Genomic DNA, 17,245 nt, shown 5'->3' on the forward strand with positions numbered 1-17,245 from the left:
AATAATAGTCTAAAGAGCATTAGAAATCATTACTTTCCTACATTTAAAAAATATATCTTTGGGTTTTCAACAGAACAAAGAAATTTACACAGATTTGGAACAACTTAAGTAAATGACAGAATTTTCACTTTTGGGTAAACCGTTCCTTTAAAACTAAAGAGTCGAATAATAAATGGTCCCAAATTTAACTTCACATAATGGTTCGATTACTTACTGTATGTACACTGGTCAAAAGTAAACTTTTATTCTCCTTGTACTTTTCACTTCACCATCATACACTGATTACATGTGCCATGACGACGTCTTTCATTATGTCTCATACAGTCATTAGGAAACAGTGTTGGTATGGCAACGTAGAGAGGATGGAGCGTGTGTGTGATCGAACTAAATTAAAACATCACTTCTGCTCTATGAACGTCATTTACCGTTCAGAAGTTCTGCTCCACTGCTATGATTGCTGTTATCAGTCCAGCAACACAGCCATTAAGGCTCCATTTTCACACGAGTCAAAGACTGCAATAAACCTTTGCCTCCTACGACATATCATGACATGTGATCTGCAAAGTTTTCCTTTCATGTAAAACACTAGTGGTATGAAAAACGTGCTTAAGGTATTCACAAAGGGAAAAACAACGTCTTGATGTTGAGCTGTGTGCAAGTTTGAATATCTGTCCGACAGCGATGTAGAATTAAACTACTTATGTTGCCGTCTTTAAGCATTTTGGTCTTTAAAGTTAAAGTTCTTCATTGCCGACTCTCAGGATGTCCTGTTCCCCGAGAAACATGATTTACGCATATCACCTCCTAAGATTGGCGCTTCCCTTCTTAGCAGCAGTGTCACCACCTTTGATCTTTAGAGAGTCTAACAGGTTTTTTATCCTTGAACTAGCAGGTTCCAGTTTTTTCTTCCTTCGACTTTTCACCCCTGCTCCTGAAGTGACTGAAGGAAGGAGAAGCGCGGCAAACCCCCACGCTGGGACCGAATCTGCTGTTTGGTTAGAACTTCGGTTAAGAACTTCGCCCTGCTGGAGGAGCCATGCGCTTTCCCGACAAAGTACCACAAAACGTTCTAGCTGTGTCGCATTAACATTCTTGCTAATGTTTAGAGTGATTTCAAACGGGTTCTGGATGTACAAAGGGGATGTTTCCGGTTTGATTTCCTCCTTTCCCTGCCGGAAGGGTACAAAGAAATATATTTAAGCTTTGAGACACTCAAGTATACAAACACACAATGGCCATCAAGACACAACAAGTGCCTGCATTCCAGTGATCATTCTGCAACAATCACACGAACGAGTACACAAAACCATGCATTAGAGAAATTATTACATTTGGAATATTAAGATGTCAAGATGATAAGTGTGGCTGTACATCTTTCACTTTAGACAGCAGGTGCCGAAGTGATGCATGCATTGTTTTTCATTTCAGAAAGAAAAATTGATAGAGTAAGTAAAACACGACAGGGACAGAAAAAAGAAAACAAACAAAAAGGAAGAATGTGTGAATTCTACCTTTCTAAAAGATTCTTAAATAATCAAAATAGAACAAACGTGGTAGACATTAACAGTAGAAAAAAAATGCAAGATTAAATTACTTTTTTTAAATTAAGTAAGAAATAATAAATCACAAACAACATTAGAAATCATGGTACAAATTTAAAATCAAATATTTTAAAAAAAATTGAATGACAAATGAAAAAACATGTCCAACTGTGAAAGAGACAGGACCGAGATGGATAAAATTCTAGGTGACCACATATCGCCCTCTGGTGGTTGTTTGCGGAAGGCCTGTGACTACGTCAGCAGTGTCTGTTGTGCGTGCATGTGTGTGACATCAGTGGATGACTCACCTTCCTAATATTGATTGATGACTTTTTAAAGGGGAAATTGCCATAAAATTCAAAAAACTCCTGCAACAGTTTTACTGTGAATGTGAATAAAAAGGGGTCGAATTAAAATCAGAAATGAAGGCATTACAAAGCGTTACAGAAATGTTTATGCATGGATAAGAAAAAACCTTTAAGCCTTTATGTAGGCATAAATGATCTGTTTACTTACATAATGTATCGGTGTTATTCTGCATTGTTATCTTGCTGACGTCACTGACAATGGTGCAGTCATTACCTTCAATGACACACTTATCTGATGGTCCTACAGGGAAACACACACAACACAAATATAATGTGAGTGGCATTCCATTGAGAGACAGATTATGTATCGCTATAGTGGAGCAAGTCTCCTTTACCCCTGCAAACTAGACAAGAATTGTGTGGGTAGCCTGTCAGCACTAAGGAGTGCCATACACTGATGCATGTCAAGCCAATATACTTTATTTGGGCCGCAGTGGTCGAGACAGAATTGTCTAATAAAATCTCCGCTCTCTCAGACACCACATATATATATATATATAAGCCGTGAAAAACATCAAAAGAATAGTTGACCTTCAAAATGAACATTATTCATTTACTCACCATGTTATCATATTAAACCTGTGTGATTTTCTTTCTTCTAAAAAACCCAAAAGAAGATATGAATGTTGCTACCCAAAAACTATTGGTCCCCATTAACTTATATTATAGGGACACAAAACTAATGTTAGTCAAAGGGAACCAATGTTTTCTGTTGATGATATTTTTCACAATATCTTTTGTGTTTTGCAGAAGAAAGTCATTCAGGTTTGAAATTACAAGAGGGTGTGTAAATAATGACAGAATCTTCATTTTGTAGGTCAACTATTCCTTTAAGAGACCATAAAAAAAAAGTTTTTCTAAATTTACTATTTGAAGTTATGCGTTTACGTAAAATTGTCATTTTTGTTTCATTCCTATGGCAAAGGAAACACGTTCATATTCACTTTAATGCAATACAACAGTAATATTTGTACATGTAATTAGGAACAAAAAAAATATGTATGCGATAGTCTGATTGATCATTTGAAGTGGTCTCCCACAGCTGTACATGTATATGTCTTGAGAATCTTTAAAAAATATAATTCTTAAATCAAAAAATGAAATCTATTTATGAGGAGAAACAGATAATAGAACATAATAGTACAATACACAAAGGAAATATGGAGAAGCAAAGCCGTTAAAGATTGTATATACCTGCCAATTCCATCAGCTGGTCCAGGGTGGGTAATATTGCAGGACTCCTCTGCTGTAGAAAGAACAGCACCATAACCGTTAAAGAGAAGTTGGTGATCCATGCACCTGGAATACTGCTTGTGATGGCATGAACTCGAGCCCAGCACCGCACGCTGAAAACCAGTTGCCGAACACGAGGGTCCAGGGTCCCATACAGGAAAAGCAGCTCTGAGCTCTTCATGGCCACCCTGCACACAGGAGAGTGTTCCATTAAATCCTGTTTTGGGTTTTGCTAAACTAATTTGAGTCTCCTTGTACTTTTCACTAAACCATCAAACACTGATGACAGGTGCCAATATGTCGTCTTTCATTATGTCTCATTCTCCTACCTTGAATGAAACAATACATTAAACCTCTAAATTTGCCGTTCAGAGGTTCTCCTCCACTGAGTTTTTTAACACTCTTCTTGTCAATACTCCTTTTCTCAAACAAACAGACAATATGTGTCACAGCACCACAGTGTTTATACATTTAAGATAAATTAAACTATGAATAGTTAAAAAGCCATGCCCTTTAACGGTTAAAGATATTAAAATAGAGAACAATGAGTAATCATATGTCATCCACAGGTTATTTTTTCAAGAAGAACAACATGACATTAACAAATGAGAGTGAAGTGGGACTGCCAGTGAAGATTAGAGAACAAGAGAACTATTTGAGAAACTTTTCGCTAGTAAAGGGCACTACACACACACACAGCCATGGTGTGGTTATGGTAGCCCGTGTGTGCTTACAAGGACATCAGAAAAGCAAAATGTTACAACATGGACCGACTAAGGAACTGACTAAAAGTCGTCATAATGCCTCTGGCTTTTATTTTATTATATTATTTGGTATCAAGTATTACATCTGTCACAATACACTTATCAAAGCCATTTAAGCACTATGTTTCAACAGTTGTGAATCCCCCTTCCTAACACACAGATCTACCCATAAGAGTTAGAATGACAAAAACACAGCAGGTTTCTGTGTGTTGCTTGTACGTCACGTTCTAAATGGAGGCATCAGGGTCACCTTTGCTTTGAGGAAGTACAAATAAGCGTGAGATGAAGTTGCTTTCTTTAATGCCCACATCACAGTTTAACAGTTTAAAAATATATTAACAACTGCTTTCCTTCTTAGCTCTAAAAGTCTTTTTGTCTCTTATTTTAAAATGCGGTTTGAGTGTGTATAATAATGGCAAATATAACTCAGAAGATAGATACACAAATACAGAAGACTATTAGCTTAGCTACGTTCGATTTTATCCAAAATAAAATGTAAAATCATAGTTCGCAAGTTTCAAACATACAGTGGCAAGAAAAAGTATGTGAACCTTTTGGAATATTATTGTTTTCAGAATAAACTTGTCATAAAATGTTATCGGATCTTCATCCAAGTCAAGGGTATTGTCAAACATAATGTTCCTAAAAATATAAACAAAAAATTCTGATCTTTCATGTTTCATTGTACACACTCATTCAACATTCAGAATGGCAGTGGAAAAAATAAGTGAACCCTTAGAATGAATAATATGTTGACCCTCTTGGCAGCAATAACCTCAACCAAGCGCTTCCTGTAGCTGTGAATCAGCTGTGAAACATTCTTCCTTGCAGAACTGCTTTAGCTGTGTCATATTCTTTGGACGTCTCATGTGTATGGCCCTCTTCAAGTCAATCCATAGCATCTCTATTGTGTTGAGGTCTGGGCTCTGACTTGGCCACTCCAGAAGGCGGATTTTGTTTTTCTGAAGGCATTCTGTTGTGGACTTGCTCTGGTGTTTCGGGTCGTTGTCGTGTTGCATCACACAACTTCTACACAGTTTCAGCTGACGTACAGACATTCTCACATTATCCTGAGGAATTGTCTGATATACTTGGGAATCAATCTTCCCCTCAATGATTCCAAACTGTTCGGGCCCTAATGCATCAAAGCAGGCCCAAATAATGATGTTTCCTCCACCATACTTTACAGGTGGGATGAGGTTTTCATGATGATATGCCGTGCCCTTTCTACGCCAGATGTAGTGCTGTGTGTTTTTCCAAATAGTTCAATATTAGTTTCATCAGTCCAGAAAACATTTTGTCAATACCGCTGTGGAGTGTCAATGTGCTCTTTTGCAAACGTCAGGCGTGCAGCAATATTCTTTCTAGTAAGCCGTGGCTTCCTTTGTGGTATCCCGCCATGGATACCCTGCTTGTTCAGTGTTTTACAGGGGTTTTTATCAGTCAAAGTAGCTGTTGTCCACACCTCCTAACTTATGATCTTAACGAGACTCCAGGTGTGCTAAAACCTGACTCCAATGAGCTTTTTTTGAGGTCATAGGGTTCATATACTTTTTCAACAAGCACTATGAGTTTTTTTGGTTGTCTTCATTGAAGACATGAAAGATCACAAAAATTTTGTGGTATTATTTTAGACACATTTTATTTGTCAATCCCCTTGATCAAATTTTATGACAAATTTACTCAGAAAACCTTGAAATTCCAAAAGGTTTACATACTTTCTCACCACTGTATATGTATTTTGAAAAAAAATCTGTTACCTGTTATTAGCAGTGAGGTCACACGGAAAGCCAGAGGGTTGGTGAGCAAAGCGTACAAGAGGACATCGGGCTTGGAGAATTTTCTGGACCCCTACACATCCAGGGCCAAACTTGTCTACACATTCCCCAATGACTGAGAGGATACTTTGTGTGACAACCCGCTCCGATGCCCCTCTCTTTACCTGGTACTCCATAGATAGACCTGAGCCCTGCTTAACACATGATTGAATAAGTAATCGATTAAAAATGACTGCAAATTAATTTAACAATGAATTTAATTTAACTGTAAAATTTAGTTTTATTTGTAGTAAAATGTGTAGCTAAAAACTTTAATATTTTTGTGACCTAATAATAAAGGTAAAAAGCAACAAATTATATAAATGATTTTACAGGTTGTCAAAGTGAGACCATCACTCGAAAAAAACTCACCGTTTTTTGGTTTGATGCATAGATGCCATCGAGGTCCAGAAACATGTCAAGGTCGCAACCCAATTTCCCAAAGCTGTTGACTGTGGAGCCAAAAGGCCTGATAATGCATTCTGGGAAATATGCCCCAGCTATGTCTCTGAGCAGAGAGCAGACCAGGAAGCGCAGGCTTATGTTCTCCTCTGAAAGCTCTAAGGCCTTGGTTAGACACTGCAGTTGCTCATCTATCTGGGGATGAAATAAGGAAAACATTGTTATTGTCCGCAGTAGTAAAAATACAACCAGGAGACATTAAAGTGATGGTTCACCCAAAAATAAAAACTGTGTCATCATTTACTCACCCTCATGTTATTTCAAACCTGTATGACCCATGACTTCCTTCCTTCCGCAGAACACAAAAGATATTTTGAAGGCTGATGTTAACTAGACCCCATTCACTTGCATTGGTTTTGTGTCCATATAATAGAAGTGAACGGGGTCCTGAACGGGGTTCTTCAAAATATCTTCTTTTGTGTTCTGCGGAAGAAAGGTTTGAAAGTACAAGAGGGCGAGTTAATGATCACAGAACTTTCATTTTTAGGTAAACGATCACTTTAAAGTCATTACTACACAATAAACTCTGAACACAACTTCCACTTTATAGCTTGATCAGCCTTTATGAGTCCAACCGTACACCTTTAAGAAACCTAATAAGACATGGTCTTCTAAGAAAAACAAATCGACTTTGTTTGCTGTGTCACTTACACTATCCTGTTCAGAGAGCAGTTTGATAAGGTCATTGATGGATGGTGGGGACTGGTCCTGGAAATTCGGTACAGGATGACTGCCAGACCCAGTTTGTTTGAGAGCAAGCAAACGGGATTTGAAGGGAACAGCAGCTTCGTGTTGAACAGCTGGTATGTTTGTGCTCTCCTTCAACGACGCGATGCTCTCTCTGCTAGAGAATTCGACAACAGCATATGTTCCCTATAAACAAATAAAACACATTTAATAGTAAAATACGATATGATAAGTTGCACATATATATTATGCAAACAAACCGGTTTGGTTCAAGTAGTTTAAAAACACGATTGATTGGAGACTGGTTTGCTAACGTTACAAAGATTTCACACCGACTTACGTAGCTATTGTAGAAGAAGTGCTTGTCGATTGTCCCGTGTTTAGTAAGTTCATCTAAAAACTTATTTTCGTTGATTTTAGCCGGGCAGCTGATCAAGACCGACCTCTCAGCCTGTTCTCTTCTTTCTTCCTGAATTGCTTGAAACGACGCACTCCCTTTTGCTTTCGAAATGAAGAAAACAAAAGAGGAGCAAGCAGTTGAAACGTTAGGTTAGTTAACGTTAAGACAGTGCACGTCATCATTTTCATTAAATACAGAAATGAAAGATGAGTCTTCGTTATGCTTTTAAATCTACAGAACTACAGTTATACCTGCTGTGGATGCCTGTTTCTCTGTGCGGGATGGCAATGCTGATGTAGAAGTGGCCAATCTTCTCTGTGTTTGAGGTACCGCTCCATGACAAAGTTTAATAAACTTCCCCGAACCACTCATAGGTAACCTACACACGCCGAAGGAGGCCGCCATTGTTGAATTGAAATATGCGCATGCGCAAACATTTACTGTACGGTGGCTGCGAGGAAAGATTGCGTTTCGGTTTTGGGGAAACCCGAATGGTAAGCTGACTTCGCCACAAAGCGCCCTCTTATAAACTAAGTACTTTAAGCACATAATTTACGTTTTGGACGGATTATGCTTTTCTTCATATGTATAACTGAATGTATAATACTTTCTCGCGCGCGAAAGGATAATGAAGATGAAAGCGAATGACAGCTTTCTTATCTTCCATGGAAGATTCTGACAGCGGCAGAACAGAAGAGATACGTGACCCGTGAATGAGAAAATACCTCTCACGAAAAGAAAACGAAACCGCAGTTGACGTATGCGCAGTGCGGAGGCGCGCACCTCACGCTACAGAATATGTTTGAGCGTCAACGCACAAGAGTATCAGTGGGAACTATGGACAATCGGACAGCATGTGCCCGGCTGTGATTCACTTATTAAAAGGTAAAAAACTACGGTCATCTTATAGGTATTCAGATTAGTTTTGATATGATTGTTTTTGGTTGTTTGTTTAGTAACTGTTTAGTGTCCGTCGCTGTTAAATCAGTTAATATTGGGTCGCAAAATCTGATGCGCTGCTTACTTGTGTAGTTTATTAACGTAGGCGCGTGCTGCTAAAAATCCTGCGCGTGTTTTTTAATGTCCGAAACTGTTTGGCTACGTCATTTAAGCACAACGAAGTGTTATAATTATAGCACAACTGATATTATCAAAGATTATTATTACTGAATACAATTATGAAAAGTTGACATTTTTCTGTAATTTTTTTTAAAGTATCTTTTTTGCTTCTGTGTGTTGCTGACAACCTCACGGATATAAAAATGTATATATATTCAATTTGTGGGTCAATTCATGCTGGCTCATCTTTAAAAGATAAATAAATGTTAAGGTTCATTTTCTGGTAGATGTTTTGAAGGGAAATAATGGACCGCTCATCTAGGGGTTTCCCACCCCTCTTAAACCTCCCCTCACTCGCAGGCAAAACAGAGCAAGCAAGCTGATCAGGAAACATACCTAACCACACTTGTAAACACACATGTGGTGCTTTCTTTGTAAACATCACGGGTGCATGCACACTATGGCACAGGTGGTGACACACGTGCATATGTCTTTTTTTCAGAATTCAGTCAATGATGGAGTACAAGAATGAAAATGATGGAATAGAACTGCTTCTTGCTCACATGAATATTGAAGATTTCATCCAGGGTGATCATTTTTACCGTGTCGGCGAGGAGGTGGAATCGAGCATCTCGTTTGACGAAAGCTTCTCACAAGACGACATGGACGAGGAGACGCCTGGCATGGGAGAGTCAAGCGATCTAATATCGCATGTGCAAAAACTGGGAAAGGTCCATTACGGGACGTCATCTGAACTTTTGGACTTTGTGAATATGGTTTCGAATACACCATCTTCTCTCTTGGACTTGGGTGAAGAAGTGGGTGTCCTGCTAAACAAGGTACAGGCGTTGACATATCACTGGGTTCTCAGTGATAACCAACTGTTGCAATGTGAAGAACTGTTGGCTCAGTTAAAGCAAATTTTATTTGCATAACATACTTGTTTGACTAGTTGTTCATACTCATACTCTTATTCACTCCTTGTTTTGTTCCTGCAGACAGACATGATCATTAAGGAGGGGCATTACCGCATTGACTTGGACGTTCTTCTGTTTCCATGGAAACTGACCTATAAGCCTCAAGGGCCTGGACATGTTCCCAAAGGCTCATTTGGGAAAGTCCATTTGGCCCAAGACACTAAAACTCGTAAACGAATGGCATGCAAACTAGTAAGTCCAGGAATGCACATTTTTTATTTTATTAATCGCAACAGTTTTATGTTTTTGGCAAAGGTGGTTGTTTTCAAAAGCATCTGTAAGTACCGGAGAAAAACAACTTTTGTCCTGCTGCATGAAGTTGGTATTCATGATCAGAAAACCAAACCCAGTCGACACATGATACTGTAGTTTTTTCCTAATGTCTTGGGACCATCGTATGCATCAGCATGTGAGGCCATCAAGATTCGTGAATAATAAAAAATAGCTCAAAAAAGAGAAATATGTGCAGAAACTAGCCCTCATTTTTTTTCAAAAAGGGAAGAACACATTGTGGGAAATAACCTAATGTCTCTCAAATGCTCCGAGGGTCAGTCGGCAGCCTGCAGCGTATCAACAGAAACTGAGAATGAGAAGAAACGCCCCTGTGGAAACACTCTGCCCACAGAGACGTAGACTTGGAGCGCAGATGTCTAGTGGCACAAGTTATTTCAGACTTATGGTTAATTTCACAGGATGCTTTTGTATTTGAAAAAAAAACTCAGTGTCGACCATATCAAACCATTTTTTATGACTGCTACTGAAATGCAGAGTTGAAAGTGGCTAATGCAATAGAAGAAAATTAATTCTAACATGCAGTTAAGAAAAATATTTAATTTAATTTAAATAGATGCAATGATGTGGTGAACAGTACTGTGAATATATTTGGGGAAGTGCATTCATTGATCATAAATGGAAAACATTCAGCATTGAAATGGTTTTTACTATGTATTCGCTCCGGTGTTCTTGTAAAAAGATGCCATGTTTAGTGACCACATGGAATGTAAAAAGCGAGGCTTAATATTTTACGTTCTTCATTTTCAGATTCCTGTAGAGCATTTCAAGCCTGCTGATGTTGAAATCCAAGCCCGGTTCCATCATGAGAACATAGCGGAGCTGTATGGGGCACTGCTGTGGGAACAGACTGTGCACTTGTTCATGGAAGCGGGTGAAGGGGGCTCGGTTCTGGAGAAGCTGGAGAGCTGCGGTCCTATGAGAGAGTTTGAGATCATCTGGGTCACTCAGCAGGTTCTGCGTGGTTTGGAATACCTGCACTCCCACAACATTATACACCACGACATCAAACGTAAGGACTCTATAACATCATCATAAACTTTAAGGAAATAACACTGCAGTTTCCTACCAAAAAACATTTACTCCTCATCTGCTCTAATGTTTCAAAACACTTTTATGTCTTTAACCACCTGTGGGTCAACAGCAGTTCAGGACTTTTTCATTGCAACCACACGTATTTTAAACGACTGACAGGCATATACTAAAACCACAGTTTTTTAAAGCTTGAATAAAAATCCTCTGTAGATAAATCAGATAACATGTTTACGTGGTCAAGAAGGGTATTCACCTTATTAACAGAACCTGAATCTAGGTCACAGAGAGGAAGTAGCAGTGTTGTGACTGACAGGGGGCTGGAGAAGTGTTTTTGACCCTTCAACGCTTAAGAATACAATATAATGTAATCCGGTGAGGTTGCGGCCAATAACATTCTGTTGCCATGAAGTCATACCTGAGAGCCAATCGGAAGGCAGGATGGCGACTCATGACTTAACTCATGTCTGGAATTTCCAGTCAGGAGAGAGACGCCAAACGTGATTGCTCACATGCATTAGTCAGCAGCCTGACAGTTTAACTACTGGTTTCAGACTCGGTAACATTGACAGGCTAACTTGAAGAAAAGAGAGATAGAGGTACGATTTTGTGAAATGACTGACCAATCACAATGGCCTGCCTTGTGGTTTTTATTGGTGGTCATGACATTTGGCTTCAAAAAGAAACTTGTTATTTCTGTGAATTGCGAAATATAAGCAGAACGACGGAAAGGGGGTTTTGAGATGAAGATCTGGAGATGCGTTTCACCCATCTCATGAGTTATGTGTCTAGTGTAATTCTAGAAAACAACTTGCAGCAAGAAAGCACCTCTCTAGGCACTTTATCATTGCCTCATGATGTGATTTCTTCTTTTGCAAAAAAATGGTTACAGTTTTTATTATTTACTTGCATATGACAGCATAAGTGTTTGATTTGTCTGACTATAAATTCAGCCCTGAAGGCATAAACTAAACTTTCCCTCTGTTCCTGCAGCCAGTAATATTGTGCTGATGTCTGCCAAAGCTGTGCTGGTGGACTTTGGGCTTACAGTACAGATGAAGGATGACATATATGTTCCCAGAGACCTACGTGGCACAGAGGTGAGTGTCTATAAAATCACTTTGCAGAAGTTTGCACACTTAAATCTTAACATGTTCTAGATTGTGTTTATATAAAGATTTATTGTAAATACAAATTTAGTTGTGCTGTGGAAAGATGCATTAAGAGGGAATGTCGGTGAAGAAATGTCTTATGGTCACATGCGGCACAATGCAGATTAAAGCACACCACACACTTTTTCCTGTTAGGTCTGTCAACTACAAACTCAAAGTAGCTTTGGTATTGACTTTTGGCCTATTTGGAAAGCCCAGCATGATTAAACCAGGATAGAAGATTTCCCCTAAGATACTATACAGAGTTGTTTACTGTGGTGCATTACATGGTGTTACATCACCAGATATTCATTAAAAAAATTGTGTGGAGATGCACAAAAGTGCATTATGGATGGCACATTGCCAGAAAATTACTAGAATCATTGTTTATGCCTCAATGACCAAAAGGCACTTGGTTTCACATGTATCACTGCACACTGTGCAGCACAGTGCTGGTGTACAATGGCTTTATGTGGGGATGCACAAAATTGCATACATGGACAGGAAATGTTAAGCCTTCTGAGAATTTAGTGTTATGGTGTTTGGTAATATTTTTTTGTTGCATTTTTTTGTCGTATTTCTTCTGTATAGATGTACATGAGCCCAGAGTTGGTTCTTTGTCGGGGACACAACACAAAGACCGACATCTACAGTCTGGGAACCACGATCATACACATGCTCAGTGGCAGTCCTCCGTGGGTTAGGAGATATCCTCGGACAGCCTACCCCTCTTATCTCTACATAGTGAGTGGGCTTTCTACTTTTTGTTTTAGTGTTTTAAACTTATGTATTGTTTGTATATATCTTAGCATACCATAAGTACACCTGTATAATAACTGTAACGGTATGGTGGAGTCCCTGGTTGCAGTGAAACCTCATTATGAGACTGTCTGTATACATTGACCACAGAGCAGAACTCTGAAATGCCATGCAGCCTGATGTCATCACTTCATAACTTCTTATGTAGTAGTTTCTGTATAGTTTCCTTGTAACCCTTTGCTCAAACTATAATGTTGTGTAACATTTAAGTCAATGCAATAGATAACCTAAACTAATACCTATATGCAACATATGCATAAAAATATACTTTAAAGTTATATTTCTTTATGAACTAACAAAGAACAATGTTCTAGATGAATAATATAATGCTTTAAAAAGTTGTACTCATTGTTAGTTCAGTTTAGTTTTTTTGTAAACCATAAGACATGGTTGTAACTTGTGAGCTGTCACAAGTTCTCCTTTCTATGACGAGCAATTTCCAAGCAATTTTCCTTTCTCTGACGTCAGCAGCTTTAGCTTCCTGTGTTTTGCACATTATTAAGGGATAGTTCATCCAAAACATTCAAATTATTTGATCATTTATTCAACCCTCATGTCTTTCAAAACCTCTATGACTTTCTTGGGTCTGCAGAACACAAATAAGATATTTTGAAGAACATACAGTTGTGTTCAAAATGATTCAACCCCCAATGCTGTAAATGGTTTAAGGGAATTTAGTGTACATTTGTAATTGTATTCAGAATGAAATCCTACAAGGACTTCTTAAAGAACCATATGCAACTAAAATGACATCAATTAGTTTTGTAATACAGTAGTAAATGTTTCTTTTGTGAATTCTTCATTGACATAATTATTCAACCCCTTAAAGACTACCACTCTGAAGAACAGAGGTTCAATGAAGTGTTTTCAATCAGGTATTGAAAACTCCTGTGGATATCAGGGAGCAGCAATAAAGCCTAACAAGCACCAATTAGGCAGCTTTAAAATGACTGTGATACTCAGCTCCTTCTAGACATTTACTGGTGTGGTTACAAACATGGTGAGGTCAAGAGAATGGTCCAGGAAGACAAGAGAACAGGTGATTACTCTTCACAGGAAGGGCAATGGCTATAAGAAAATTGCAAAGATGTTAAACATACCAAGAGACACCATAGGAAGCATCATTCGCAAATTCAAGGCAAAGGGCACTTTTGAAACGCTACCTGGTCGTGGCAGAAAGAAGATGCTGACTTCGGCTGCTGTGCGCTACCTGAAGCGTAGAGTGGAGAAAAGTCCCCGTGTGACTGCTGAGGAACTGAGAAAAGATTTGTCAGATGTGGGTACTGAAGTTCCTGCTCGGACAATACGGCGCACCCTGCGTAATGAAGGCCTCCATGCCAGAACTCCCAGGCGCACCCCCTTGCTGTCCCCAAAGAATAAGAAGAGTCGACTGCAGTATGCCAAAAGTCATGTGGACAAACCACAGAAGTTTTGGGATAGTGTTCTGTGGACTGATGAAACAAAATTAGAACTGTTTGGGCCCATGGATCAAAGCTATGTTTGGAGGAGGAAGAACAAGGCAAGATCACCTTGCCTACTGTGAAGCATGGCGGGGGGTCAATCATGCTTTGGGGCTGTTTTGCTTCTGTAGGTACTGGGAAGCTTCAGCGTGTGCAAGGTACCATGAAATCTCTTCAGTACCAGGAGATATTGGATGACAATGTGATGCAGTCCGTCACAAACCTGAGGCTTGGAAGACGTTGGACCTTTCAACAGGACAATGATCCCAAGCATACCTCCAAGTCCACTAGAGCATGGTTGCAGATTAAAGGCTGGAACATTTTGAAGTGGCCATCGCAGTCACCAGACTTAAATCCGATTGAGAACCTCTGGTGGGACTTAAAGAAAGCAGTTGCAGTGCGCAAGCCTAAGAATGTGACTGAACTGGAGGCTTTTGCCCATGATGAATGGGCGAAGATACCCGTAGATCGCTGCAAGACACTTGTGTCAAGCTATGCGTCACGTTTAAAAGCTGTTATAACTGTAAAAGGATGTTGTACTAAGTACTAAGATTGAATGTCACTTGGGGGTTGAATAAAACTGATAATGATGTGAGCTCAGAAAAGACATTTGTGGTTATTTCATTATAAATGTTATGTTATATTTGTCTGACCTACACGTGCCTCTTTGATTTAATTGTAAGCAGGATGACTGAATGATCATAATCAATGTCAAACCGACCAAAACAATCAATTTCAGTGGGGGTTGAATAATTTTGAACACAACTGTAGGTGACCAAACAACATTGGACCCCTTTGACTTCTATTGCATGGACATAAAATCACAAATTTTTAAAAGCTCTTGTTTTGTGCACAGAAAGTCTCATATACATGTTTTGAACAACGTGTGGGTTAATAAATAAGGACAAACATTTTATTTTTTGGTGAGCTATCCCGTTTTAAGAGTCTCTGATAAAAGCAGAATCTAATCCATGTCCTCAATTGCGGAAATGTTCAACATATTTGTATTAAAGCTCAACCTGGTTTTAGTTCCCTTTCTCACATCCTTGTTCCTGTGTAAAAATTCATACGATGTCTCTTTATTGCAAATGGTGTCTCTCTGAGCTGCTTATACTGTCAATGCACCTGTGTATGTCTGGTTTTGACATTCTTGTCTCTCTGTCACTAGATCCACAAACAAGCTCCTCCTCTGGAAGACATACCAGAAAGCTGCAGCCCAGCAATGCGCAGGCTTCTGGAGCATGCACTTGACAGAGTACCCACCCGCAGAAGTTCTGCCACCGCATTATTACACGAGGAGGCCCTCCATCCATCTCGGGAAGACCAACCACGCTGTTGGAGCCTGGACTCTGCGCTGGAGGATGGCACACACCCGCTGTTACGACAGCTCAGTCAGATTTCAGAGAGCACCCATGGTACTTTATACAATACACACACATACACAACATCCATATTATACTGTTTAATCAGATTCTCTGAATTGCATGCTTGCGTTTACATTTTTTCAGACTCTTCCCTGTATACAGAGGACTCGGGGCATTCTAAGAAGAAAGGATCCCTCTATATTGATCTGGGTGCCTTGGCTGGTTACTACAGTCTGGTTAGGGGGCCACCAAGCAACGAGTATGGCTAGATGAGGAGGATTTCTGTGCATTTTGTCCCGAGGAAGACTGGAGGATTTCTATTGTTTGCTTTTATAGAAATGCTTGCAATATTGTTTGAACACATCCACAAGATAAATCCGATGCTTCGAAGATCTTCAGTATTGAGGAACTAAGTGAGGCAACTGTATGATGGATAGGACAAAGCAGACATGGACTGCACTGGACTGGTCTTCTGTTATGCAACAAACATTCAGATCACACCTTCAAGATGTGAAATAATGGTCATTGTAGTCATTCTTGGTTATTTGGTGCGTTTTTTTCCAAAATTTTCCATAATGCACAAAAATGTATTGACATCATACTGTAATGTAAAATCCAACTTATGGTTTATGGTACTTAGAGTTATCACTGTAGCAGGGCTACATGAATTTATGACGTATTCGTTTGTTTCGCTGGGTGCAGGGCTTGTGATTTAAATGTACATCCTAGAAATTAATGCATTATCATTGTTTGATGTTTGACCATGGCAATGCTAGGTGTGAAATGAAGATAATGTAATATTAATCATAATACAATTATATTGATATTGGCTGTGTTGTATAAGCAAAGATGTGTTGATATTGTTCAATGTGATTTCATATAAGTCTGCCAGTTTAACGCCATTCAGTCATTGGCTTCAATTTTTCAAACTCCACGTTACAGCTCTGAGCCTTTAAATATCTTTAGCTGAGATTCCAGGTCAATACATCCCTTGTTAAGATAAGAGGTGTGAAAAAAAAGCACACTTCATCAATGATTTTTCCCAGAAGTTATGAAATAATGCTCTTTTTCAGACAGTGCTGGAAAACATCTCAAGTTTTTGTTCCCATGGAATGTGGTTTTGTTGAGTAGTTGCAATGCAAGTCAATGAAACATGCATCTGGACTCAAATTTTCCCATTGCTGGCAATGGAGGTTTAAAGATGAACCTTTATCAAGTATCTATTAAAGAAAGTGTTTATAATAGTGACACACACATCCGTCTTGGCACCAAAGATTTTTTGGTATTACTAAAAATCTTGGCCAGTGGTTATCTATAGCTCTGTTCTGCTATTTGATGCGTATTAATCTGTTTGAAAGAGCTGATCCTCTTTGTATTATCCCCTGAATAAGAATAAACACTGTTCCCTTTGGCCTAATAGTATATCAATCTCTTTTTTGTTGTTGTTATAATCTATGGGATTTGTTATATGTGAATGTTTTGGTATATACAGGATACACATAAAATGATGTTGTGCTGTCTTTGATGTGTTTTTCCACAAAATAACGCTTTCCACTTTTCAAGGTTTTGCTGACTGATAACATGATAAAATCACACTATAACTTATTTGAACAAGAGGCTTCTTGAGAAATGTTCAGTCATTTTGGAAAGACCACAGAAAACACCTGTCAAAAATGATAGTATCACCAAAGATGAAGGTTATTCTCTAGTTTGTGTGATTCATCTTTGCAAGTTTGGGAAAAACATGTTTAAACCAAGAATAATGTTTTTGAATATGAATTTTTTAACATTACAGTAAGAACAGCTTCTTTTAATTATTC

General features: G+C 38.8%; 2 protein-coding genes across 3 annotated transcripts; one reads left to right on the forward strand and one right to left on the reverse strand.

Moving 5' to 3' along the window:
- Positions 1-228: 228 nt before the first annotated feature.
- On the reverse strand, positions 229-7,841 carry mtpap (mitochondrial poly(A) polymerase). Of its 2 annotated transcripts, none has more exons than XM_056771941.1 (9): positions 7,524-7,841; positions 7,213-7,373; positions 6,837-7,058; positions 6,096-6,320; positions 5,667-5,875; positions 3,104-3,330; positions 2,058-2,150; positions 1,850-1,923; positions 229-1,169 (listed from the first exon to the last, which is right to left on the reverse strand). In XM_056771941.1, exons 1-9 carry the CDS (start codon positions 7,819-7,821, stop codon positions 798-800), a joined length of 1,881 nt encoding a protein of 626 aa, XP_056627919.1. In that variant the 5' UTR covers positions 7,822-7,841; the 3' UTR covers positions 229-797. The 2 variants fall into 2 exon arrangements, with proteins under 2 accessions (XP_056627919.1, XP_056627918.1); XM_056771940.1 differs by having other exon boundaries at positions 5,667-5,878.
- Positions 7,842-7,999: 158 nt separating this feature from the next.
- map3k8 (mitogen-activated protein kinase kinase kinase 8) lies at positions 8,000-16,863 on the forward strand. Its single transcript, XM_056771942.1, has 8 exons — positions 8,000-8,157; positions 8,834-9,170; positions 9,330-9,500; positions 10,350-10,611; positions 11,625-11,731; positions 12,374-12,526; positions 15,230-15,476; positions 15,570-16,863. The coding sequence occupies exons 1-8, from the start codon at positions 8,033-8,035 to the stop codon at positions 15,692-15,694; spliced, it is 1,527 nt and encodes a 508-aa protein (XP_056627920.1). The 5' UTR covers positions 8,000-8,032; the 3' UTR covers positions 15,695-16,863.
- The last annotated feature ends 382 nt before the right edge of the window (positions 16,864-17,245 follow it).

Source organism: Triplophysa dalaica, chromosome 17 (genome assembly GCF_015846415.1).
Source record: "Triplophysa dalaica isolate WHDGS20190420 chromosome 17, ASM1584641v1, whole genome shotgun sequence".
In the NCBI taxonomy this organism is placed as follows: Eukaryota; Metazoa; Chordata; class Actinopteri; order Cypriniformes; family Nemacheilidae; genus Triplophysa; species Triplophysa dalaica.